The sequence below is a fragment of the Orbicella faveolata genome, unplaced genomic scaffold, assembly GCF_042242905.1.
Source record: "Orbicella faveolata isolate gen_17 unplaced genomic scaffold, um_ofav_v1 contig_13, whole genome shotgun sequence".
In the NCBI taxonomy this organism is placed as follows: Eukaryota; Metazoa; Cnidaria; class Anthozoa; order Scleractinia; family Merulinidae; genus Orbicella; species Orbicella faveolata.
This window is the reverse complement of record NW_028301540.1, coordinates 28,449,209-28,475,000: the sequence shown is the minus strand read 5'-3', so window position 1 is coordinate 28,475,000 and position 25,792 is coordinate 28,449,209. Positions and strand designations below refer to the sequence as shown.

The window sequence follows — 25,792 nt, the reverse complement described above, 5'->3', positions numbered from 1 at the left end:
GCCTCGAGCCGTAAATTTGATAGAACAAGATAAGAAGGAGGTAACTCGTCCCGATGAGAGCAGGCCAGCCAACTAGGCAGAAAAGGACTGCATTTCCAACCAAGAATGCAAGTGGTGCCAAAATGATGTTTGGAAAGTAAAGAAGTGCCTTATCGAGGCGTTGGACATCATTGGAAATCAGGTTAATAACGTGACCAGTCGTCATCACTGTTAAATCAGGCAACGAAATCTGTTGGGCCTACAGTTAAAGAAAAAAATATATATGAGAAAAGGAACTGCTGGAACAACCTCGGGCACCCAGAGTGGCAGAATCGGTGCGTGGCCGAATTTCGTTGAGCGGTTTTCTTCGTCTCGTCCCGACTGTTTTCCGAGGATGTTGCTGCTGAAGCTAACAAGTCACTAATAATTGACGAGAAAAGAGAAACGCGATTAAACTCACAAGCTTGCGTAATCGAAAAGCCAGGCGAACCTTCGCTAATCGGACCCGATCTGAAGTCAATCAATGGCTGGCTCGATTTAATGTACAGTGAAACCTGTATTAAGCAGACCACGTATTAAGCGGACACCCTCTGTTAAGTGGACACCAGCTTGAGTCCCTAAATTTTCTTCCCACAGTTACTGTAAAATAGACCTGCATTCAGCGGACACCTCTTTTAAGCGGACGCGGACTCCAATATTAAGCCATTTTGGCCTACAAAACCTGCAATAAGCGGACACTTCAAGGACTTTCTACTTCTAAAAGCTCAGCTCAGACTCCTTTAACATTGTTCAGCGATGTCGTTTGAAAGCTAAGTGGATTATTCCAAATTGACTGATTGGACATTGTGCTATGAGCAGTCTTTGATCTTACACTGTGTAACACTGTGTTGCAAAACTGAAAAGGGTTAATAATTAACTATTATTGCAGAATATACTAGAGCCTGCTTAGAGCGGACACCCTGTATTAAGCGGACACTAGTGAGTGCCCCAAAGGTGTTCGCTTAATACAGGTTGTACTGTAGTTTTTTTTTTTTTTTGGCTATTTCAATTTGCCAACTAAGCCCTTTAAAATCGACCTCTGTCTGAACGGCCCAAAATCTGTGGATTGAAAATCAAGTAAATATGATCGATTCAATTGGAGGAGAATCCAACGACTAAAGTTCGACTTAATTCAATTAAAATGGTTGCTTCGACTATTCCACAACACCCATCTAACACTACCTTTTTGTAGATGACACCTAGAAGAGCGGAACGTACTCTCATTCCTATCATGGTGGATCTGTAATCACAATGACATTTGGAAATTGCTATGAGCCAGGTACTCAGGCAAACACCAAAGGCATTGAGATAAATCCATCCTCTATCAGCTGAAGATTCTTTCATCAGTGCTGCCAGCAGTCCAATTAGAAACAAAGGTTGGAGGAGACGTAGGACAATGTGTGTAGACGCTAAAGTAAGGACTAACGCCTTCTCGGAAATTGGCACTAGGTTCCAAAGAGCACGCCACAGTTTTGCTGTCCTTATCCATGTTTTAGCAGTGTGTTCGGGTTTGCAGTTCCGGGACCATTCGTTTTCCAAATTCTTTGTTAGAGCTTGACTCTTGTCTTCTTCCAACAATGGAGGTAGATCATCGTTTTCAAGTGCTCGCTGGCTTCCTCGTTTTAGTAGATCGTTCAGCCATGAAAAGGTAAGCAGCGAACATAAACTGGCGTTTTCTTTGGGGTTTGTGAGTGAGCGCCCCGTATTCAATTTCTCGTAAGACATTTTATGGGTAGTTGAGCCTCCGCCATTGCGCATCCTAGCAAAACAATAAAAGAATCTCGTTTCTTCATTTTATTCAAGCACACAAGAGAAGGGAGATTCGCTCACACGGGTTTAGAACGCTAATAAAGTCAGAATGTTACAGCAAAAGCTACCAAACTTTGTAGCTTTGATTGAAATTTTTTTATATAGTTTGAATTTTCCTTTTTCTTTACAATCAAAATATATATTAATCGGCGAAAATTTTCACATTCATGAATCATTTTCGCATTGCTCTATAAGTTTTACCCATTTAATACTTGATGAAATTTCTCTCTGAGACGAACACTTATTCGTCTTCCGGAATCCTAGCTAGGTTAAATACTGTGAGCCATAACTATTTTACCATTACCATTACTAATATTTCTACTGTTACTTTGAGCTAAACCGTAAGGAGTAGTTTTGTTGTTGTTGTTGGAATGACCTTATCACGGTTTTGGAAACCATCTTGAAGGTTGACGACACGCGTCAGAAATTATAGTTTTTGCATGGGAGTCCGATGGCAAATGATTTTCTTACAAATCGAATTCCGAACAATTTATAGCAAAGTTAAGGTACTAGATAAAATGCTGTTTGAGGGATGTAGCTTTGCTTGAGAACGTCCAGTCGCGTTTTTAATTTTTCGTATTTTTCCTATGATTTTTTACGCGACGTAACGCTAATTTGTTAACCGCGAAGGCGTTTGCCAAAGAAAAAAAAAACATAAACAAATTTATCATATGACCCGAACGGCCCCGCGTGCAATTTCCTTGGAAAACATATAAGAAAAAAGGTCCCGTATGAGGGCCGTGCGCGTCGAAGTGACAGGGCCGGAGAAACGCGTACGGCCTAACTAGAAACGCGCACGGCAAAATCGATGCGAGTTAATGACGAAAACAATTTTGCTGCTACAAAATTTTGTTCTCTTCAAAGTGAGTGATGAAAGTGAGCATTCTGGGAGCGAATTTTACTATCCAGGCGAACTGTCCGATGCAGAACTACTTCAGTCACCAACTCACTCCGATAGCACAGAAAGAAACTCAACACTCCTCACAAATGAAGTTCACAACTTTCGAAGCCAACAACTAGCAAACAGGCGGTCAAGAAAATAACTTCCCGAACAACTCGTTCGCTGCGCCCACTCGTGAGATATTGTGATCTTGCCAGTCGAACATAAAATTCATATCTTCGAGCCAACGTGTAATGTTCTTTTTATTATATAGGCATACTGATGGCGGCGTTTTTGACGATTTTCCGAAGATTTCCGACCACTTTCCGAAGATTTTTGTCCGTGCCAAAGAGCCCGATGAGAAAAATGACTAAGGAGGACGTGAAAACTTTGGCAGAATTAAATTCAGCTCATCGCCGTTCGCAAGCAAAATGTCACTTAGTACAAACCAGTAACATTAAACGAATTAAAATGTTCTTATTTGCCAGATAATAAGCATCATATTAATTAACCGAGCTAAGTTGGGCTGTATTGGAGAATCTTGACCGAAGTCGTGCGTTCAGACCGAACGCACAGACCTCCTGCTCGGTTAATAAGCGCTACTTTTTGCGGCTAACGGTTAATTTATTTTCCTTACGGTTAACAGAAATCCGAGAAATTACCGTTACCGTTGTTTAAAAATTTAAAAATTAATTTTCATGGTTCTAAAAAATTAAAACTTATTTTGATAACTCTGAAACGTATTTAAGGTCTTAGGACCATTCCGGGATGAATCAAAGTGGCTCTATGAGCCACTCAACTTGGAAAATGGATGGTCTGTAAACAGTGACAATTTTGATACCACTGACTTGAGGTTTTAATCCGTAGGTTAAGTTAAAGTCAAAGCCTACTGGCATTGTTAAGAAATAGTGCAAAACGTAATGGTAAGAGAATGCACGAGCAGATGTAACACTGTTGAAAACATTCATGAAGTTATCGGTCCGAGAGACCGAGTCCGAAAGACCAAGACTATTATAAAGAAAGTACTGTTTCTTGTCCGATCACCAAAGCAAAGTAATAATTCTCATTTTCATTTCTCTCAATTTTTTTCGTTCTTTATTTTCCCAGCCAGTGTCAGTGATCTTTTTCTCTCTTTGTTACCTTTTCTGATCCTACAAATTAAAAAAACTGCGTTCAGCGTAGAGTCACCATACCACAAGGACAGCAGCACATCTCGTCCGCTCAACAAAGTTAAGCCCTGTTCGGCGGGGTTAGTACATGGATGGGTGACCAAATACGTGTTTTGACAAGGTTTTTTTTCTTTTTTTTTTTCCCCTTACCTTTTCAAGGCGATATTTAAGACTACAGAACTCCCAGCCTTGTGTAATGTCATTTCTTCTTCATGTATTTATCAACTATTTGTTCCTCATTTCGCTATGTCCGTATTTTACGTGACTCAGGAACACATCCTGCGTGACTCTATTTATTTACAATGTCGTATAAATAAACAGCGGAACACGTCGCTCGAATTCTACTCAATTCTCTTGACGGTTGATCGTCTTAAACATTGAATCACGACTTGAATCATTCGAAAATTCATACAGCTCATCAATTTTCTGTCTTCAATGTCTTCTTCTTCGGCAATCGATCATGGTTAAACCTGTCCGCCCAGCAGGGGTGTCTGGAAAACCCGAATAGCGAATAGCGAATAGTCGCGAATAGCGAATAGTACGAATAGTGCAAATAGTGGCGAACAGTCTCGAATAGTGGCGAATAGTGGAAAATAGTGGCAAATAGGGTACCCAGTATCTCGCAGTCAACCTCGTAGCAACTTAGGATGGGATTTTTCCGCTAAAAAGCACAGACACTTATCAGGTCAAAAGGTGTTTCTAAAAGTAATTTCTTCTGTTTTAACCGCTGCAAAAGCGTAAACACATCTTTATTAGGTTATCCTTGTGTTTTCTGTTTTCTTAATGTCGGCGATGGACAGCCTACTAGCCTGAGTCCGGAGAAGAAAAGGTAATACATTCACTGAAATTCTGTTGCTTATTTGGATAATTAGTTAACGCTGGATATTAGATCTAAAGCGGTGACTATTGACGACTATTCGTCACTATTCGCCACTTTTCGCTACTGTTCACCACTATTCGCACTATTCGAAACTATTCGAGACTATTCGCACTATTTGGGACTATTCGCTATTCGCTATTCGCGACTATTCGCTATTCGCTATTCGGGTTTTCCAGACACCCGTACGAGCAGACACGTTCGGGAAATGAGCTATTTGTATAATTACAGGTAGCTTCTATTTATAAACATTCGTGCGAAAATTCATTCGATGTAGAACATCTCTGCGGTAAAACATTGAGAGAAATTGAAAGAATGCCTAACTTGACGCGGTGCAAGCGACCGTAAAACGGCCTAAACGGCGGATCAGATCTCTTGTAGATCCTACGTTGGCAGCGTTTATCGTATGCGGTCCCTTGCAGTTTCTGGGTTCTCATTTATGTATTTTCGGGCCGTAGGTCTTTTCAGATCCGATACGCTGCGTTTTTTAAGCATGGTACTGGCCATGCGGTTGAGTGTTTAAATGTTTAGCCTGGCCTTCTCCAGCCACATTTATTCTTTTGCTTTTCGAGACACCAATCTTGACACTTCGTTTCCTTTAGCCCCGAAACACGAGATGTGGCAACGCTTGCACGTGGTTCGCGGCGCAAGTGAGTTCAAAGTACGGAACTTGATATAGTGAACGGGTCATTTTGCAATTTATGTGCGTTGGCTGTTGGGTTGGCGTTACATATCTTCGCTACACAGTGCTGACGAGCCCCAAGAAGGGCGAAACAGCTGTCCACTGTTGCGATCCTACTTTATCGGTTCTTGTCATGTTGGTGTCTCGAAGCGTTTTTCACGTAGTATCAGCCTTGCAGTCTATTGTTTGTCTAATCGGCGGATGTTCGAAACCCGGGGGGGGGGGGGGAACTCCTAAATGAAAAGGTCGGGGATGCTCGTCGTCGCGGGTACAAATCAAGGATTCTGGTCTCGCTTATGGTGTTGATGACGACACGTCACCATTCTTAGCTGTTAAAGTAACCTTTAGGCTGCACTCGAAGAAATGATAATTAAAAGAAACGCTTTCATTTTATTTCTGTTTTTTGGCTTGATTTCCGCAGATCTCTCGTGTACGCGAGTCGGGTCTACAAGTGCGCCAGGGATACTTTCTTGAGCAGTGGCTGGTATTCGAACCTATTCCGTTTTAGGTGGTATCTTTGAGGGGTTTAATGAAGCTCGAGCAGCTCCCATATTAGTCTCCTTTAGGATTAAAATTCAAATTTTCCAACGAGCATCCCTGACCTTTTCATATGGGAGTTTCCCCCCCCCCGGGGTTTTCAAATGGCTTACAGGAAGTGAAGGAGTGATGGGGTGAAATCTCTTCACCACTACAACTTGGGAAATATTAGTTTAAAGAAGGTATTATCCCCATCTTTCATGCTCAAAACGTTGGACAAATCTGTTAATGCGATCAGGGAGATTCAGATAACTGACAAAAACTATTTTAATATTTTTAGAATAAACTCGAAGCTAAGATTTTGAAAAGAATATAATTTTGTGTGTTGGAAATTTGCAAATACAATAGAATTATATGTTTTTAACTAAGCTGTATAAAATTCTTCCTTTCTCTTAATGGCAAAACAAGCCAAAAAGCAGCAAAACAGAACTAGCCATTTGTTCGATGCTATTCCTGCAAGAAGTTGTGTGCGATTACTCTAACACCATCCAGACACCAAATACATTCGAAAACAGAAATGTCATACGCTAGAAACTATCTTCAAAAGAATATTTCAGCCCAAAATCGGCAGCAAAGTAAGAATATTCAGCCTCCTCCGGAAGAGCAATATTCTTATTTTAAAAGAGTGAATTTAGCATGCACATATGCACGTACGGGTGCCTCGGTTGACTTACTTTCAAAATTTAATGCAATACGTTTCTTGCCATATGTGTCAAACATAGTATATTAAATAATGGCCTCCCTATATTAGAACTGGATCTACCTGATGCATTTTTGTCTGTCCTGGTAGAGGTTTTTATTTTTTAAGCTGGTAAACATCTAGGTTTCACCAGGTCTGTCACAGAAGGGTGTACCGGGCGAGAAGTCTCTGCGACACCAAACCGCTCCGTGCCAAAACACGTCGCTGCGGATACGACGTGGCGACAAGACGTAGGACAATTTGCTTCGCTCGACATGAAGAATTTTTATGAAAATCTTTGTCCTCGACAAAGAATTTTAATTTTTGCCCGCGACATGTCGCAAGAGGACAAAGGCGGTTTGAATTCGCGCGACTTGCCGTGGGAAAGAAATTCTAACACGAGGTCCAAGGTTTTCACAAAAAATTATCCATGTTAGGCGAATTAGACATCTCTCTAGTGTGCCTGCCTTTCGTAAGAGATGGTTCACTCACCTTGATGGAGCCGAATAGCGGTTTCCCCTCACCTCCGGTTATGATCGGAGTTCCCGCTTGCTAAAATGTATGCATCACGCTTCAGTGATTCACAAATGTTCGTAGCGAACAATCATTATTTATACATAATTCTAATAAAGATTATTGCATGTTAATCAAGAACCTCGTATCGCATATCGTTTTTATTTAGGAGTTTTTTATACCATATCGCCAAAGAGCGAGTCTTATTTTTTTCGAGCGAATGAGCGAGGTGGTAAATGAATAACACAATAACGAGAATGAATAACGGACTCAATTAAGAATTGGTTCATGCTTCGCGTTATGGATGGGCGCGGGAAGTTTGGAGAGCACGTAAGAAGCATAAGAGTTGCTCGAGGCGACAGCAGAGAGCAACTCTTGCTTCTTGAGTGCTCTCCAAACTTCCCAAGTGCGTCCATAACTCGATATACGCGCCGCTAAAAGCATGAACCAATTCTCGTATAAATTGGCGACAACAACTTAGAAAACATGTTTTATTTGTCGGATTGACTACAAAGTTCTCAATGCACGGTGAAGGAAAACAAAGGACATTAGGATCCTAACACGCCACAATCAGTTGAGCAACAACTGAATGAAAACGTGTAACCTGGTTTCAAAAATTGTCAATGAAAAATTCGTTTCTTCGAACTAATTGTAATAAAAATGTAGACAAACAAAGTCAAACATACGCAATGAAAATGTAGACAGGCAAAGTCAAAATACGCAGGTTTAAGTAGAGGGTCCCCTATACCTCTTCTGAAAACAGTTTCACGCAAGAGTAATTGGCCTTTTCACGCATCACGAAAAATTCGAAAAACAACTTCACGTTCACAGAAAAAAGTAAGCAACACGTTTCACGCGAAAATGCAAAGGCTAAATCATGTTTCACGTAAAAATGCAAATTCTATTCACGTTTCGCAAAACATACAAATACAATCATTACAAAAATGAATCTGGCAATACTGAAATGTACCACAGTAGATATAGCTGCACATGGCCATATTTTGATAATTTCAGACTCTCTCGTCGTCAGCATGTCTAGATCTTTTGTGGATTGGGTATTATGTATGTACAGTGGAACCCCGTTAATACGGACACCAAGGGGACATGCCAAAGTGTCCGTATTATCGGGGTGTCCGTATTGAGCCGTATTTAAGCGGGCTCTCAGATAAAAAGTCACGGACACATGTTTTATCGATACCAAGACTAAGGCAGACATTTTTACGGCAACAAAACGTTGTTTTGATTGTAATGTAACTGTAAAATTAAACTATGGAAACTTTATGGTCATTTAACTATGAAGGTTGACAATGCAGACTGCAGTTTGTCTGGTTACGAAGTATAGCGAAAAAGAAACTTAAGGATTTGTTTTACCTTAGGAAATGTGATATCAAGCCTACTTTTATCAAGGTTTGATTTTAACATCACTCAGAGACTTTGTTTATTAGAACTACCATCAGGGAACTGTTCCCAGCAAGACAGCTTCCCGTAAACATTATACAGCCTGTAATAGTAGCTAACGGTAAACAGCAGATTGGTGTTGATTCTGGATAATTTTTCTGACTCATTTTATAACAAGAACCAAGTCTGAAACTTGCTTTTCCTGCTTAACTTTCTGAGGTCCACAATGACTGTACAATTGAGATAGCGTATTTACTCGAATAAGCGCCACAGCACTTATAACATTTTTCGTGCCTCAAATGCGGTGCTTGTTTGAGGGCAGCTTTTTTTTAAATCAAAGGAAACTATGAGGAAGTCGTGGACACACTGCTTACAAAATGAAGTGGTCTCCTTTGATCAGCTACTATATGCTTGACCAGGTTTTGAAGATAACAAGGTCATGAAAAAAGTCAAAATAACTCTGTCCTTAAAGCACAATAAATACAGGATTTTGTTTGTTACGACTGAAATGTTTATAACACCTGTGTGGTCTTTACAAACTTCCTGGAACACTTTGACCTCCGGGATTTTTGCGTTAATGTAGACCATTTTGTTTATATCCAGTTTTGTAACTGTGTTTCTTATTGTTTGCCACAAAAATATTTTGGTTGGATACTATGGACTTATAAGTTGTCCTTCTTATGTTTCCAGTTGTATTGTGTTGTTATGATTGATTCATAATTTTACTGATATACAGTAGTGCTAGCCCGAGAGTGCTGGAAGGTTCGCTCATAGTTTCACTCATAAGATTCCCTCACAAATTAAGGCTCGCTATCTAGCCAGCTGGAAGTTATTAACTCCCTTTGAGCTTAGAGGATTGACGAGCCAATGTCTCAGGAAGTTCAAAGACTCTTCGCAGCCAATATCTACGCACAAATTTGAACCATAAGTCTTTCAAACAGCAACTGGCAATGACTCTGTTAAACTTGGGGAGGGAGAGGGGACCTAACCAAGTTTTAATAAGGAGGCTCTGCCCCAAGGTCCAAATACTTTCCTTTTTGCATAGTATTCTTTCCAGAAAAGGTTGCCCTTTCATATGCATGTAGCTTCCAGCTTGAAACCCCTTTCAGATACCTACAGTAGACCCATTACATCTCTTTTCGTGGATAAATTAGCAATGAATGCTTAAAATCCCCGCCTCTTTCTCACACCTCCCGCCTGATAAAAATGTGCACCTTTAGTTAACTACATGTATAGAGAGTTCCCTCCCTCCCCAGCTTGATGCAATACAAAACAAAAAGGGTATTGACACATGATTAACAATAGTTTATTTCTTGAAAACGGAAATCACAGTATTTTATTTTATTTATTTTATTCCTATCTTGGGAATTGTTTGTGCTAATTTGACTAGCTGAATGCAGAAATATGCAAAAAGATTATTGAAAGGTACACTTAATATTTATTTCAATTTTTGTTTCCAATTGTTTTCATATCTCGTTTCTAGAAGAAAAATAAAATTATACGAACATGTTTGACATTTTTTTTTTTTTTTTTTATATATTTTATTGATATTTATATAAGTTTACAAATAAGAGTGACAATAACAATTGAAATTACATGTTTGACATGGCTTGGGTTTGACATTATTGGAGAGTAAATCTCTCTTGCAAAAAGTAGATCTACGCAGTGTCTTAAATGCTAATTTATCTAATATCTGTCACTTAATTTTAGACCATATTTACTCGATCGTGGATGCTGACTTGTAGACCTGATTCATGAAGAAATGTTCACTCTGGTCGAACTGCATAGAATGACAAAATGTAATGTGAAGAAAACAAAATTAAAAGATAACGCAATTCGAATTTTTTTCCTTGAAGTAAGCTTATTTTGAAATACACATTAAGCTTAAATTACGGGTTTCAAATTTATGATATGAGCACCGCCAGAATTTCAATGTGTACATAAACAAATAATACAATACAGAAACAGGCTACCTTAGGCTTACCTTGCACTCTACAAGGAGAGGAAGCGAATGGAAAACCATCAAATTCCCTAGCCAAGTCTAGTTTCCTGACTTTGACTTGTATCAGTTCTTTGACCTCGCCGATAAATGACCAAAGTCATAAATACCTCTCTGAGCTTTCATCTACGTGTGAGCAAAAGTCCATAGGCAAAATACTACATAATTACAAAAACGAAACACGTGAGCCGCCAAAATGAACGCTCTCAAATTTGGAGGCCTTCGAGAAACTCGTACCCACGCTCTCTATGTTATAGGCCAAAAGTTTACATCTACACATTTGCATTATTCTGCCCCATAACAATCGTCGTGTCTACGCTTCGCGTATCCACCACTAAATATGAACGCAACAAAGGATTTTTTTTAAATTTTAATCTGAAGTTACATTTCCATTCACCGTTCGTCCCCTTGCGTACTTTTCAATTGGTGTCTTCAGTCAAATATTGATCATTTTGAACTGAAGAACCTCGCTTTTGGTTTACATCTGAGTAAGTGACACATTTGCATATTCTGCCCCAAACAATAGTCATTTCTACGCTTCGCGTATCCACGACTACAAATGAACGCGACAAACATTTTTTTTTTCAATTTTAATTCTTTGAATACCGAATTTTTGCCAAAAATACCGTTTTAACCGTTTAGTCAGGTTTTTTGCTGCCATGACGCTAAATAAACCTAAGTTTTGCTAAGAAAGCTTTTTTTTTTTTTTTACCAAAAGGAGAGAATTTTCGATCGAGGATTACGGACAAAATTGAGCAATATTTCAATTCCGGGCATGCGCATAAGCCAAAATTTGGACTTGTAGGCATAGTGGACCATTTTATCACCGTTTTTGCACCAAAATTGCTGATAACGTTGTTTTTCGATTTGCGAGGTCGGAATGTCGTCGATATCTAAACCTGACCATTGTACGGAAAGACCTAGCCCAGTACTACTATCTGCTTATCAAGAATATCTGATGACATTTAAATTGATGACATCACAGGTGGTACAAAGAGCACGACCATTAATTACGCATATATGCGTAATTGGGGCTGAAAGGGTTAATTTAAAGGTACATTTTCAATCTGTGAGAAAATTTAACAGTAACGAAAAGAAACCATTCGTCACCATTCGTCCCCTAGCGCACTTTTCAATTGGTGTCTTCAGTCAAATATAAATCATTTTGAACTGAAGAACATCGCTTTTGGTGAAAATAAATTTCCAATGCTGTGTTTGACTTGCTTTGCAATGAGTTTTAGTTACACTGAATTTCTTGAATAAGCGTCGCACGCGAGCCGCGACGCTTATTTGGGACCGGCGTTTATTAACTTTTTTATCCCAAATGCGGCGCTTATTCGGGAGCGAGCTTATATCCGGGGCAGCGCTTATTCGACTAAATACGGTACCCAACAACAGCGCCTTTCTGACAGGATAATTTATGGATCCCTCGGGAGGGAAAAACCACCATCTGTCGGACAAAACTGAGGGTCGCTGAGCTTTTGAGATATTTACAAATTTTCACTGTCTTCAATTCTACTAGCGTCGTTAAAAACTCAAATGGTGACTTGCTGAAGTCGACACAACTCTGCAAATTTTCCCGCTTCGTTTTTCAAAAGTAGCTCCGGTTTATCAAACTCCACCACCTTACCCCCCTCAAGCACCAAGACGCGGTCATAATCTAAGATTGTATCTACTCTGTGAGCAATGGTTATCACAGTGCAGCTATGAAATCTGCTGCGAATTGTCTCCTGTATCAATCTGTCTGTGGCGAAATCCACATTGGCCGTGGTCTCATCAAGAATAATAACCTTATTCTTTTGTAATAATGCTCGAGCAAGACACAGTAGCTGCTTCTCTCCCACGCTGAAGTTTGTTCCTCCTTCAGAGATTTTGCAATACAGCTTCCCGTCCTGGTTTTGAATTAAAGATTTGAGTTGCACTGCTTCTAATGCGCTCCAAATTTGGACATCTTCAAACTCGGTTCCAGGGTCCAGATTGAGTCGCAACGGGCAGCTGAAAAGGACAGGATCCTGGGGAATGACAGAGATTCTCGAGCGATAATTCGGCAATGAAAGATTTTGGATGTCTTGGTCATCAATAAGTATTTGGCCGTTAGGTTCAGGCATGCGCATCAAAGAGGCGACAAATGATGATTTTCCTGTAAAATATTAACAAAAGAAAAAGGTGAAGGCTTTTTATGGTAAAATTGCTTCATTCATGTTTAAAAAACCACACAGTGTTTTCTGACATTGTTGACGTTACCTAAAAACACAGTTTGTTTGTTTAATTATTATTTATTTATTTATTTATTTTGCCGTTGTTTTTGTTTTGTTTTCTTTCTTTTTTTTTCACAAATAGATCTCTTTAACCAACCCCATTTTTTAATATCAGTATAAATATCCCACGAGTCACTTGAATTTTGTCGGTATACACAAGAGACTTTAGGCGAGTGTGTATACCAAGAAAATACATGTGACAAGAGGGATATTCCACGATCGAGAGAGCGTCGCATAACTATTTTATTCCTTGCATTAGAATAATACCGTCGAATATACAACGGCCCTCCTGTATTCTGATTCGCTCTATTTTCTATGGCATGGTAGAAGCATGTAATAGCATGACCTGTAGTGGCATTTGGCAATAATACCGCCAAAATTATCCAAAATGCCACGAACGGCGAAGCCTCGAGTGGTATGTGGATAATTTAGAAGCCGGGAATTTTCGGTAACGCACAAGAGACTTAAATTTCGTTTCGGTTGAAAAAACAAAGGCGCGCGTTTGCATTCGTAGCAATCACTCGAAACAAACCATTGAAGGCAAACAACATAGCTCAATAGTTCAATGAAAGTCATTTTCATATCACGTGTTTTGCAGTCATTGCAGCGGTGAGGCGACACCACAAATCAAGTTAGGGCACAAGTAAACTTCCTCCAGTATCTAATTGTTGTTTTGTTGAGAACCACCAACACCAGCTCCGTAATTTATCGTCACTTGGGAGCCATGAAAGTGCTGGAACTGCTGCTTGACAGGCTGGAGTCGCTGTGCGATCGTGCTGAATGGGCAAACTAGAAAAAAAACTGGACGGAAATTCTGAACCTGTTGGCAGACAGGAGAACTAATGATGGATGAGATCTGTCGCTGTTCTACTTCATGCTAGCGACTTCGACACGTTAATAAAGTTCTTATCTTATCTTATCTTATCGCCTTCCTCGTAGTCTGCCAGTGAACGCTCGCTAGTGTGGCCTATTACACCGTTGCTAGCTCTTCTTGGCTGATTCGAAGTCTTCAGCTTCTTCACAAGCGTTTTTCTTAACGGATGGCTGGTTAACGTTCGTCCCCCTACAACCAATTCCGCTTCCAAGGCCATATTTTGCATGAAGGCGTCGATCTTATTGACACCCGTCCTCTTTTATTTGTACCACACTTCGGATTTCGGTTTGCAATAATGGCAGGATAAAATGGGCTACTCTTTGGTGTTGGGGACCTCCAGTGGCAAACAGTTTTGACTGGATGGGTCTTCGTTTCTTTCTGAGACCGCCTTGCTGGGTCTTTGTTGGATTTTCTTCGAATGTTACGTACTCTGTGCCTTGATCGTCCTTTTTCACGCTGATCTCTTCGACAAACATTTCATGGTGCTTGACTTTGGATTTTGTTTGCCAGGTAAACTATTTTTCTATGGCGCGGCTGCTCTTCGTCTTGGATGGTAAGTGCTTTTGTTGCAGTTGGTCGTTTTTCGTGGCCTGTCTCGCGAAGAGCTCTTGCTTTTCCCTTCAGGACCTGTCTGCACTTGACAAATTCTCGGTCGTTCGGTATGGAAATTGTGCTCTCATTTTGTTTGAGATGTCTGTCGAGGGCAGCCAACACTGATAACCCTTAGACTGTCCGGCTCATAGTCGGAGCCATCGCTTTTGCGAATCTAGGCAAAGAACCAAGAGAGACATTCGTCCAGTTCTTTGGCTTGGTATTTGACAATGTCGACGCTTGCTTTCTGCCAAAGACTTCCACACATACATCTGCGGCTTAGTAGTTTAGACTGTATTTTTGCTTACTGCTTTTTCGACGAGCTTTCGTATTTCCTCCGCGGAAATTTCTAGGAATCTTGCTACCATTTTTTGAAAACAAAAGAAAAACCGTAATTGTGTTTTAGTGTTGTCATGGTAACCTTGCTATACCATCCATTTCTGCCGTTATACCACTATTAAGCCCCGGCCAAACGATCGTAACTTTTGAGCTCAACACATCCCAACATTGTTGGGCTAGCATTTGCAAGCTCCGGCCAAACGATTACAACATTTGAACGCAACATATCGCAACACTGTTGGGCGCAACATGTTACGCGCGTTTGGCTACCCTGTTGCGACATGTTGCTACGTGTTGGGTATTGAAAATCGAACTAGTGCGCATGCCGGTGAGCACGAACTTGATCAAGCGACTACACATCACGCAACATCCAAAGATGTTGCAAGAGTAATTTGACCATCTTCAAATTTGAGCCAACAACACCCAACATATTGCAACATGTCGCAACACGTCGCAACAGGGTGGCCAAACGCGCGCAACATGCGGCGCCCAACATGTTGCGATATGTTTCATTGAAATGTTGCGATCGTTTAAACACGAAAAAAGAGAACTTTGCCAACATCCAGCGATTTTGACCTCACGTATCTTCAAAAACCCACGCCATTTTCCTCAGTTACGAGGAATTTACAACAGTTTGCAAGAAGAATCGGACCTTTAAGTTTGATACAAAACTGAAGCAAGTGAAACGCAATTCAACTTTCTTACTGACCTGCTCCTGTGCGACCTGCGATGCCAATTTTCTCCGCTGGGGCAAATGACAGGCTCAGATCTCTCAACACTGCAGGCCCGCCTTTGTAGTACACAAGGGAAACATCTTTTACCTCGATTCGACCCTCTGCTGGCCAATCTCTCGGCGGCTTCTTCTGTAGGCTGTAGCCTGGTTCTGGTTTTAGATTTGTGTACGATATCACTCTTTCAACGGACGTCATCATGTTCTCAACTTCAAGGCACTGGCGAACAGTAAAGTCCAGACTTTCTAACAGGTCCATGCAGTAGATTATCGCTAAACCGGTTAGACCTGTTTAAGAAACAAATTAAAAAGAATCGAGACTCGTGGTAAGAGAATGTGTCACTTCATCAGTGCCCACTAGATCTCTCTCTATGAAACGTGGGAATGGAAGCTAGTGCTTGAACGTTATTCCTACGTGTACTCGTCCAGGTTCAATGTGTTACTACAGAAAAACAACAACAACAACAACAACAACAACAACAGCAACAGCAACAGCAACAGCAACAGCAACAGCAACAGCAACAGCAACAACAAAAAACAAAACAAAACAAAACAAAACAATACAAAACAAAAAACATAGTAGAAGACATGTTGACACTGCCTTGGGTGTCAGTCTTCTAATTCGCTCTCGATTTTGCCGGATTTATCTCAACACCTTTCCTCGCGCAATAAATTATTATATTTTCATTAATTAAGATTTCCAAAGACCAATCACATTTGTCGTGCCTCCCATGTCGTTTGTCCATTTCAGCTGCATGCAGCTACCGACGTCTAAACCAATAATCTTTTCTCACCTGCGTGTTGTGAAGTCATCACGGCTATTGCAGTCACCACTGTTAGAAACAAAGACGTGATGCAATCCATCCGGAAATGGAGCCAGCGGACCATAGCGATCGAGGTGAACCACGTCTTACTCAAGTTGTCTTGATGTCTGATGAAAAGAACGCAAGAAAAGTTAAAATTGTTCTCTGAAGAATCAAATTTCAGTCTTCCAGAGTCAATTCTAACTCAGTGAAATTTGTAAACAGGTACTGGATGTGAATTTTTTTGTTGCTATTATTTAACACAATCGTGCATGACTGATTGGAATTACACCACTTTTGTTTTGGTTGCAACATAACAAATACGACATACCGTGTTGAACCACATTTCCAAACACCTAGAAAGTTAAAATTATGACGCAAAACCGAGTACTTTTGACGAACTACGAGGTGTTAAAAAAAAAAAAAACAAACGGAGAAAAATAAAATAAAATCATTTAATAATCATTATGCTTATTAAGATAACAGTTCCAAGCACTGTCACGGTTATATGATATATAGAGGATATTACACGTTGGCTCGAAGATATGAATTTTATGTTCTTGCCACGAGAACATAAAATTCATATCTTCGAGCCAACGTGTAATGTTCTTTTTATTATATGGAGACTAAATATTGAAACCAATTCAACAAAACCAAAAGGCGGGAATCGTGACGTCATTGAACGATACGACACTCACAAAGGTGACATACGGAAAATACGCCACTCGGGTCCCGGATGAAGTGGCGTATGGAATCTACGAGTGGTTTAGTTCCCAGTAAAACACTCTTCTCCATATAATAAATATATATTTTCAAAATTGATGAAATATTTCTGGGTGTGTAAAGTTTACAAGAGGTTAAATGAGCAGCCCTAACGTCAAAAGAAAAAAATAGAAAGAAAGTAATAATAATCACTTTCCAAACTCATTGATAAAATTATACTTGGTGACGTGTAATTATCATCCACGTCCTTCGATTCAATTCAATTTCAATTCAATTTCAATTCAAACTTTGGCGACGACGCCTTTAATCGCAAAATTCTTTAGAAATTAAAAGAATATACCCCTAAATCACCTGAAAAATTCCTGGACGAAGTGTTCCTGCTGTTGATAGGTTCTTATGTTCACAATACCCTCGAGGGTTAGGGAAAAGTGCGAGTACACGGGACTCCGATTGATGGCTTCAAGTCGTGACACTTCTCTGCAAATTTGCAAACAGTATAGCCCATAATAAATCACCAGCGCGGCGAGAGGAACGGCAGCGATTACGACCCAAAAATTAGACACCGAAGGAATTCCAACTGAAAGGAACGTTCCCCAAAAGATATCTAAAAGATCGAAGAACGCAGAAAATAACGTCTCGTCCATCAGTCCAATGTCTTTGGAGAATCGATTGCAAATCCTTCCAGATGGATTCGTGTCGAAGAAATGTACCGTTGCCCTGACAACTGCTTCGAGCATATTTCTGTGAAGATTCCTTGAGGAGTTAATGGTTGCTTGGTAGCAGGAGAACGCTGAGAAATACAGTAAAAGTGTTGATCCCAGGGCCAGACCAGTATATAAATAAACATCAAAACGATCACTGGAAGAACTCCATGATACATCGTTCCACTGGGCCATCAACCAATCAGGAAAGACCTGTGACACTGTACACCAAAACCAATAACAACGTCACCATCAGAAAAAATAACAGTGACAACATGAAAAATTTACCCGTGGATATTATTTTTCGCAACCTTTTTATTTTTTGTGGAAGTCTCCCATCTACCAATTTGAGATTACAATTTGCTGTAGATACTTTACACTAGATCACACTGATCTTGGACTGTGGTAATCTCTTGTTTTGAGCAATGGGCCCGAACTCCGTAAAGGTTAAAACCTAAATAGGGTTTGCAAGAGACTCCCCAGTAACAGAGAATTCAAGTTCTCTACATCAAATTAAAGCTACAAATGAAAACACGTTTGGTGAACTACCGCCAAACCTCCGGGTGTTAAAGGTTACCTCCACACACACCTCGTGTGTCCACTTTCGGAAAGTTCAAACGTGACTGCATATTTCTATTTGGTTTGAAATTCATTGAACCAACACAAAACAAACTGCTTGAGATATCTTTAAATTCTTAAATGCTAAGTTCAAAGACAAGAAAAAAAGCTCTGGAATCTCAAATTTAAGAAATGGTTAGAAAGTGGTGAAGGAAAATTAAAGTGCATCTTTAATATACTTTTAGTTTGACATCATGATAAGATACAACATACTCACCTAAGGCACCGTTAGATAACAAAACAAGTAGAATCATCATGTACACAGGTAGACCAGCTCTGAAGTATTTCCAGTAGGTTCTGTAAGACACAACTCCAAAGTTACGATCTTCCTTGGGGATTGTCAAACTTGTTTCTTTTAAGCTCTCACATTCGCGCTTTTCTCGGCGGAGTAAATCTCTATCAGCACTCTTGTGAAAATTCTCTTCGTCTTCGAAGATGTTCTCCAGTCCAGGAATTACATTCGTCATATTAACTATCTCCAAATAACTTCCTTGGCAGCTAATGGAACCTTCACTCATGACAATAATGTGATCTGCATGTTTCAAGTAGCATGGCTGATGCGTCACGAAGATACACAGCCTGTCCCGCAATACATTGCAAATATACTTCTCAAAAATATGGCTCCCAACTAGGGCATCAACGCTGCTCAATGGGTCGTCCAGCAGATATATGTCAGCATCGGAGTAAAGTGCCCGTGCCATACTGACACGTGCCTTCTGACCACCGCTTAGAACAACGCCACGTTCGCCAATCGTTGTCAGGTCCCCATCAGGAAATTGTTCTATGTCTTTTCTGAGGGCGCAAGCTTCCACGATTGTTTGAAACTTTGTGGCATCAAACGATCTGTGAAACATGATATTATCACGAAGTGTTCCTGAGAATACCCAAGGTGACTGCCCAACGAATGCCATTTTTCCTTTGCTTTCGAGAATTCCTTTGAAGACAGATAGTTCTCCAAGAATAGCGAGAAGCAACGAAGATTTGCCACTGCCAACTGGGCCGGTAATCATAACATTTTGTGGTCCGTCTATCCGTATGTTGACATTTTTTAGTAGCTGCTTCTCGTCATCCTCGTTGTATTTGCAACAAACATCGGTTAAAGAAACCAGCAGCTTCACTTGCTGACTCCGAGCATATCCATTCCAGGGCGCAAAGCATCCCCCTTCATCGAAACACTCCCCTATTTTTCCAGTCGTGGTGTTTGAACTGCTATCTGAACTAGATTTTTCCACTGTTTCCAAAAATGTCTGAATCCTTCCAACGGACATGTTGCAATCTAGGAAAGGACCCAATCGTTTCCCGAGGTACTTGGTAAACAGACCCAAAACCTTTGCATAAGCGAAAACAGCAAATACGGACGTAGGCGTCAAAGTATGGCCAGCCAAGAGATAGGTGACAAAGATCAGAAGCGATGTTAATCTTGGTGTAGCAAAGACAATGGTTTTAATGCTTGCTTGAAAGCCGCTAATTTTCCGAATGACACTGATTTCCTTCCTGAAAAAAGAAAGAGATGAAACAGAACTCTTCCATCATCATGGCAGGGCTTGAAATAGAAGTCGGTCGTCGGACATTGTGCGACTAAATTTTAAATATGTCCGGCGAATTTCACATTATGATCGGACATGATGTCCGAACACTTCACCAACACCAAGTTACTGTCCATCCATAACATTTAGTCAGAGACATTGTTAAAAGGCTCGAAATTGCGACCGGTACGGTCGCCAATGCGGCTAAAATTTCATCTTTGGCGACCAAAATTTCTGGTTTAGTCGACAGCCAAAAATACGTCTGCGTTCACAGGCGACCACAATGGCGACTAGGTTTCTCTGTGTTAACGATCAATAACGGTTATTTTCCCAGACATTCCCCAGGCAATCTATCTTTTTGCTTTGCCATAAAGGATTCCCTCACATTGGAAAACTTGCAAATGACTGATCGTGTTTGAAATCGCCCAATAATGCATTGCAAACCCTTGAGGATTGAGTTCGTCATGTATGCCTACCGATTGTGTCTCTTGGAAATGCATGAATCTTTCATTGACATTACATTAGCTACGGATACAAAATTAGCGGCCAAAAAAGTCTTGGAAATTTTTTCTTTACAGGTTTTATGCATTTTCTGAATAAAATTCGTACTTGACTTTTATCACTTAGTCGTCAAATGGCTACTCAAGAATTTGTTAATTTTGGGCCCTTGACTCTGACAGTTTCAGGTATATAGTGTTCATCTTTCCTTTACTTGGCAAATAAAGTACTCTTCAGCAATCGTCCTATTATGTATTACGTGCATTGCTATATGCTGTTAGCCCTTCATGTCAGTACCCTAGAGTCAACTTTGGTCAGGAGCCCATCATTAAGAGCCTGCAACCCCTATACTAAGCCCCATGGTAGTTTTACAGACCGGTCTATTTTTAGGCTTCTTTTCCCACGAAAAAGGTCAGTTCCAGTCAATGTGAGCGCGAATCAGTAACAAGAAAAATGGCGGTTTCAGATGGACATGTCATCCTAATCTTCCGGTGAAATTATAGTCTGTGCTTGTGATTGGTCACCGAGGTTCCTGCGCGGGCTGAATTCGCGGTAAATTCAAACTAAAGTGGGTCTGCGAAACGGCCAGGAAAGGAATAATTGGGGTAGTTGCACACTCCTAGTGATGGGCTCCTGCTTAAGGGACACAGTCAGTTGGAGCACATGCGCATTAGATACGCGATACATACTGTTTTTAACCAAATATGATAAAAATAACATCATAGGATGAAGAAAAGCACACTCAAAAACGGTCTTTTCAATAAATGATTGAAAATCAAGCGAAACATTGCGAAGATTGAAGCGGATTTTTAGATGTACTTTGATTACAGGTTGAGGCGAACTTTTTTCAAAGTAAGAAAACTAGTGTCCAGGTCAGCACGTTCCCAAAGCTGACTGTGTCCCTTTAATGGTAGCATTCAATAGCAAACTAGGTTTGTTTGAAGAAGATATAATCAGGAGATTACCAGGAGAGATCGGTGCAGTTATCTTGTAGATAAAGTCATCTAATCATCATAAATGATAAATAAATCAAATTTAAATGCAGTTCTGAATGATTTGCATTGAAAATCTTTACAGTTTGCTAATAAATGTTATTATGCTAATTGATATGCAAATCAATTATGCAAATTAACGTCCGCTCAAATTGATAAGATGTCCGACCAAAATGAAGACTTGAAAGGACACATGTCCGGTTAAAGAAGAAAAATTATTCCAGCACTGCATGGAATTTAAAACTGATGTCAAAAATATGTATGAAATCAACAAAGAAGAGTCAGACATGATATATAAGGGGATTTTGAAAGAATAGGGAAAATATTATTCAGCAAAAACATTTGAAATAACACACATAATAGTAATAATAATAATAATAATAATAATAATAATAATAGTAATAAAAACAATCTTTAAAGAGGAAGCGCCGGTCACCTAAATACGTGGATTTCAGGGAGGTCCTCTATAAAATAAAAAAGTATTAAAATCTAAAATAAGAAATACAAGTATCACAGATCTAAAATATAAAATATACAATAATTAAAACTACTAAAACTACCAAAACTACCTACTGTCATTTTTTCTAAAAATGTTTATCCATTAGGAACCTTATAAGGTTTTTCTTAAGAACATAAGAACTTTAAGCTTGTAATTAATAGATAGAGAGACAAAAGGAGAGTTGGCCGGGGATATTGCTCTGTTTTCTGCACTTCACTCTCACAGTGCGTCACTCCACCCAGCTATATATTAAACAATTAGATGACGAGCTCGAGATTTCTATTTAAACAATAGAATGTTTTTGTCGAGGAACTATCGGCTGATAGTTGCGCCGCGGAAATTTGATGTTCTTAAAACAAACATGTTAGTTTTAAGAGCATCAAATTTCCAAGGGGCAACCATCAGACCGATATTTCAGAGACATAAACACTTTATTGCCTTTAGTGTTAACCACTAAATTTTCTTCCGTGTGCCAGTTCAAAAACCAGATTGAATTATTTTCATCTTTATTAGATGAAAGCCGTGACAGCAAAATGTAAAATTTGGAAAAAAACCCAAACAAAAACCCACTCAACACAATTTCAATTGTTTATTTTCTATAAGCCTGCTTGTTTACGGAAAAAAAAATTCACGGACGAGTACTGTCCATTCGGGTATTTTCCTCGGACGGGCTTTATATAAGCAATAGCCTCCATTTGGCGCGAAAATATGCTCGGATATTTGTCCGCGAAAGCGAAGCTCGAGGAAACTGTGAGCTTCGAGGAACAGATAATGTCCAAGGGCAAATATCTGAGCATATTTTCAAAGTTAAATGGAGGTTATGGTGTTTATTATCCTTCAAATATTTTCCGCAACACGCGCAGTTTCGAAAATTGGGGAATTTTCTTGGATATTCCCCAGTTTTAGCTGGGGGAATATTCGGTCACGTGACGCGTTTAAACCAATCGCAAGCGAGCGAAAACATTTGATGGATTATAAGGGTTGATAGTGTCTCTCCGCGGACGAACACCATCGCGTCATGTGATCAATTCAAACCAATAAGAATCGGAGAAGGTTTAGTGGTGAGCTATAACGCGAGGGCGCAGCCCGAATCAACTAGTTTGGGAGAATCAACAAGAGAGAGAGAGAACTCTTGAAAAGCTGTTTAAACACCCACCTGTCGGTTCGTGTTTCCATAGCGTGTCTCTTTCTCCCAAACTTCCACTCGTGTTGTTATTGAACAATTAGATTATGAGCTAGAGATTTCTATCGTATGTTACTTGACGAAGGTGCAGCCCAAGTCAACTATCACGCGATAGAAATCGAGAGCGAATATAATCTAATTGTTTTAGTATAAATCTACTAGTCGTTCAAAACTTTATCTAAATCCTCTTCACAGACACTTCGAAAACGCCAAAAAGCGGACGTCATTTTGTTAACAAGGGCACACTGCTAGGCTACTTGCTATCTATCACAAAATAGATATTGAGTAGCGTAGCCAATCAGAGAACGGCATTCGCAATGGAACGCTAGTAGATTTATATTAAAAATGGATATATCGGCGAATTGATTGATTTATGAATTGGACTAGCAACTTGCCCAGCCATGCTACGGAAACGAACCAAGGGCACCAACCTGAAGCTAAGAGCTTTGGTTTTGAGAAAAGTCTGCTATGTAGCATGCATTATTTTTCCCATTCTATTCTTCCTGTACTTTAACTATCCCATTTTTATTAATTCAACCATAATAATCCCCTAAACTACTATTTAAAATAAATGGAGATGACAAAATTTTACCAACCCTCTCACTGCAGACACTGAATTCCCGAAGTATTGCTCCCAGCTACAGACCTTGATCGTCCTCATTCCACGAATGATTTCGTTGATCATCTGGACACGCTTATCAGCCAAAACTACTACCCTATGACGTAAATTGGCAGCAAGCCTCGAGCCGTAAATTTGATAGACCAAGATAAGAAGGAGGTAGCTCATCCCGATGAGAGCCGGCCAGCCAACTAGGCAGAAAAGGACTGCATTCCCAACCAAGAATGCAAGTGGTGCCAAAATGATGTTTGGAAAGTAAAGAAGTGCCTTATCGAGGCGTTGGACATCATTGGAAATCAGGTTAATAACGTGACCAGTCGTCATCACTGTTAAATCAGGCAACGAAATCTGTTGGACCTACAGTTAAATAACAAAATATATATGAGAACAGGAACTGCTGGAACATCCTTGGGCACCCAGAGAGGGTGCCCGAGGCGACACAAAGTAAAGAGAATGCCAGAATCGGTGCGGCGCCGAATTTCGTTGAGCGGTTTTCTTCGTCTCGTCCCGACTGTTTTCCGAGGATGTTGCTGCTGAAGCTGAAATGTCACTGATAATTGACGAGAAAAAAGAAACGCGATTAAACTCACAAGCTTGCGTAATCGAAAAGCCAGGCGAACCTTCGCTAATCGGACCCGATCTGAAGTCAATCAATGGCTGGCTCGATTTAATGTACAGTGAAACCTGTATTAAGCGGACCCCGTATCAAGCGGACACCCTCTATTACGTGGACACCAGCTTGCGTCCCTAAATTTTCTTCCCACATTTACTGTAAAATAAATCTGCATTCAGCGGACATCTTTGTTAAGCGGACGCGGACACCAATATTAAGCCATTTTGGTCTACAAAACCTGCAATAAGCGGACACTTCAAGGGCTTTCTACTTCTAAAAGCTCAGCTCAGACTCCTTTAACATTGTTCAGCGATGTCGTTTGAAAGCTAAGTGAATTATTCCAAATTGACTGATTGGACATTGTGCTATGAGCAGTCTTTGATCTTACACTGTGTTACACTGTGTTGCAAAACTGAAAAGGGTTAATAATTAACTATTATTGCAGAATATACTAGAGCCTGCTTAGAGCGGACACCCTGTATTAAGCGGACACTAGTGAGTGTCCCAAAGGTGTTCGCTTAATAGAGGTTTTACTGTAGTTTTTTTTTTTTTTTTTTTTAACTATTTCAACTTGCCAACTAAGCCCTTTAAAATCGACGTCTGTCTGAACGGCCCAAAATCTGTGGATTGAAAATCAAGTAAATATGATAGATTCAACTGGAGGAGAATCCAACGACTAAAGTTCGACTTAATTCAATTAAAATGGTTGCTTTGACTATTCCGCAACACCCATCTAACACTACCTTTTTGTAGATGACACCTAGAAGAGCGGAACGTACTCTCATTCCTACCATGGTGGATCTGTAATCACAATGACATTTGGAAATTGCTATGAGCCAGGTACTCAGGCAAACACCAGAGGCATTGAGATAAATCCATCCTCGATCAGCTGAAGATTCTTTCATCAGTGCTGCCAGCAGTGCGATTAGAAACAAAGGTTGGAGGAGACGTAGGACAATGTGTGTAGACGCTAAAGTTAGGACTAGCGCCTTCTCGGAAATTGGCACTAGGTTCCAAAGAGCATGCCACAGCTTTGCTGTCCTTATCCATGTTTTAGCAGTGTGTTCGGGTTTGCAGTTCCGGGACCATTCATTTTCCAAATTCTTTGTTTGAGCTTGACTCTTGTCTTCTTCCAACAATGGAGGCAGATCATCGTTTTCAAGCGCTCGCTGGCTTCCTCGTTTTAGTAGATCGTTCAGCCATGAAAAGGTAAGCAGCGAACATAAACTGGCGTTTTCTTTGGGGTTTGTGAGTGAGCGCCCCGTCTTCAGTTTCTCGTAAGACATTTTATGGGTAGTTTAACGTCTGCTTCTACTGCCACGCCCATTACGCATCCTAGTAAAACAAGAAAGGAATCTCGTTTCTTCATTCTTTTCAAGCAAGAAGGGAGATTTGCTCACACGGATTTAGAACGCTAATAAAGTTAGAATACTACGACAAAAGGTACCAAACTTTATCAGTCACTAAACCGTAAGCACTAGTTTTTCTGCTGGAATGACCTTATCACGGTTTTGGAAACTATCTTCACCGGTAGACGACACGCGTCAGAAATTACAGTTTTTGGATGGGAATCCGCTGGCAAACAATTTTCTTCAAAATCGAATTTTGAACAATTTATAGCAAAGTTACGGTGGTATCAGTATACCCAAAAACATGACGATGTT

General features: G+C 40.1%; 2 protein-coding genes across 2 annotated transcripts in view; both read right to left on the bottom strand.

The window, feature by feature from the left end:
* LOC110061687 (ATP-binding cassette sub-family C member 4-like) overlaps nucleotides 1–4,343 on the bottom strand; it is a 15,436-nt gene extending 11,093 nt beyond the window's left edge. Inside the window, exons 1-3 of the mRNA XM_089285318.1 lie at nucleotides 4,027–4,343; nucleotides 1,201–1,777; nucleotides 1–238 (exon numbers count right to left, since the gene is read on the bottom strand). The exon at nucleotides 1–238 is cut by the window's left edge and continues 142 nt beyond it. Of these exons, the coding sequence (XP_089141444.1) occupies nucleotides 1–238; nucleotides 1,201–1,777; nucleotides 4,027–4,079 (868 nt within the window). The 5' untranslated portion in view covers nucleotides 4,080–4,343. The remainder of the gene's footprint in view (nucleotides 239–1,200; nucleotides 1,778–4,026) is intronic.
* Nucleotides 4,344–9,846: 5,503 nt separating this feature from the next.
* On the bottom strand, nucleotides 9,847–25,426 carry LOC110061686 (ATP-binding cassette sub-family C member 4-like). Its single transcript, XM_089285319.1, has 7 exons — nucleotides 24,872–25,426; nucleotides 23,493–23,872; nucleotides 18,416–19,692; nucleotides 17,231–17,801; nucleotides 16,148–16,284; nucleotides 15,333–15,641; nucleotides 9,847–12,701 (listed from the first exon to the last, which is right to left on the bottom strand). Exons 1-7 carry the CDS (start codon nucleotides 25,412–25,414, stop codon nucleotides 12,097–12,099), a joined length of 3,822 nt encoding a protein of 1,273 aa, XP_089141445.1. The 5' UTR covers nucleotides 25,415–25,426; the 3' UTR covers nucleotides 9,847–12,096.
* Nucleotides 25,427–25,792: the final 366 nt, after the last annotated feature.

Coding starts and splice junctions, on each gene's coding strand:
- LOC110061686 (XM_089285319.1), bottom strand. CDS start 25,414: ATGTCTTACGAGAAACTGAAGACGGGGCGCTCACTCACAAACCCCAAA. Junction 19,693..23,492: donor TCAGTGTCTGCAGTGAGAGG/GTTGGTAAAATT, acceptor TTCTTTTTTCAG/GAAGGAAATCAGTGTCATTC. Junction 16,285..17,230: donor TTCGTCCAGGAATTTTTCAG/GTGATTTAGGGG, acceptor TCTTTTCATCAG/ACATCAAGACAACTTGAGTA.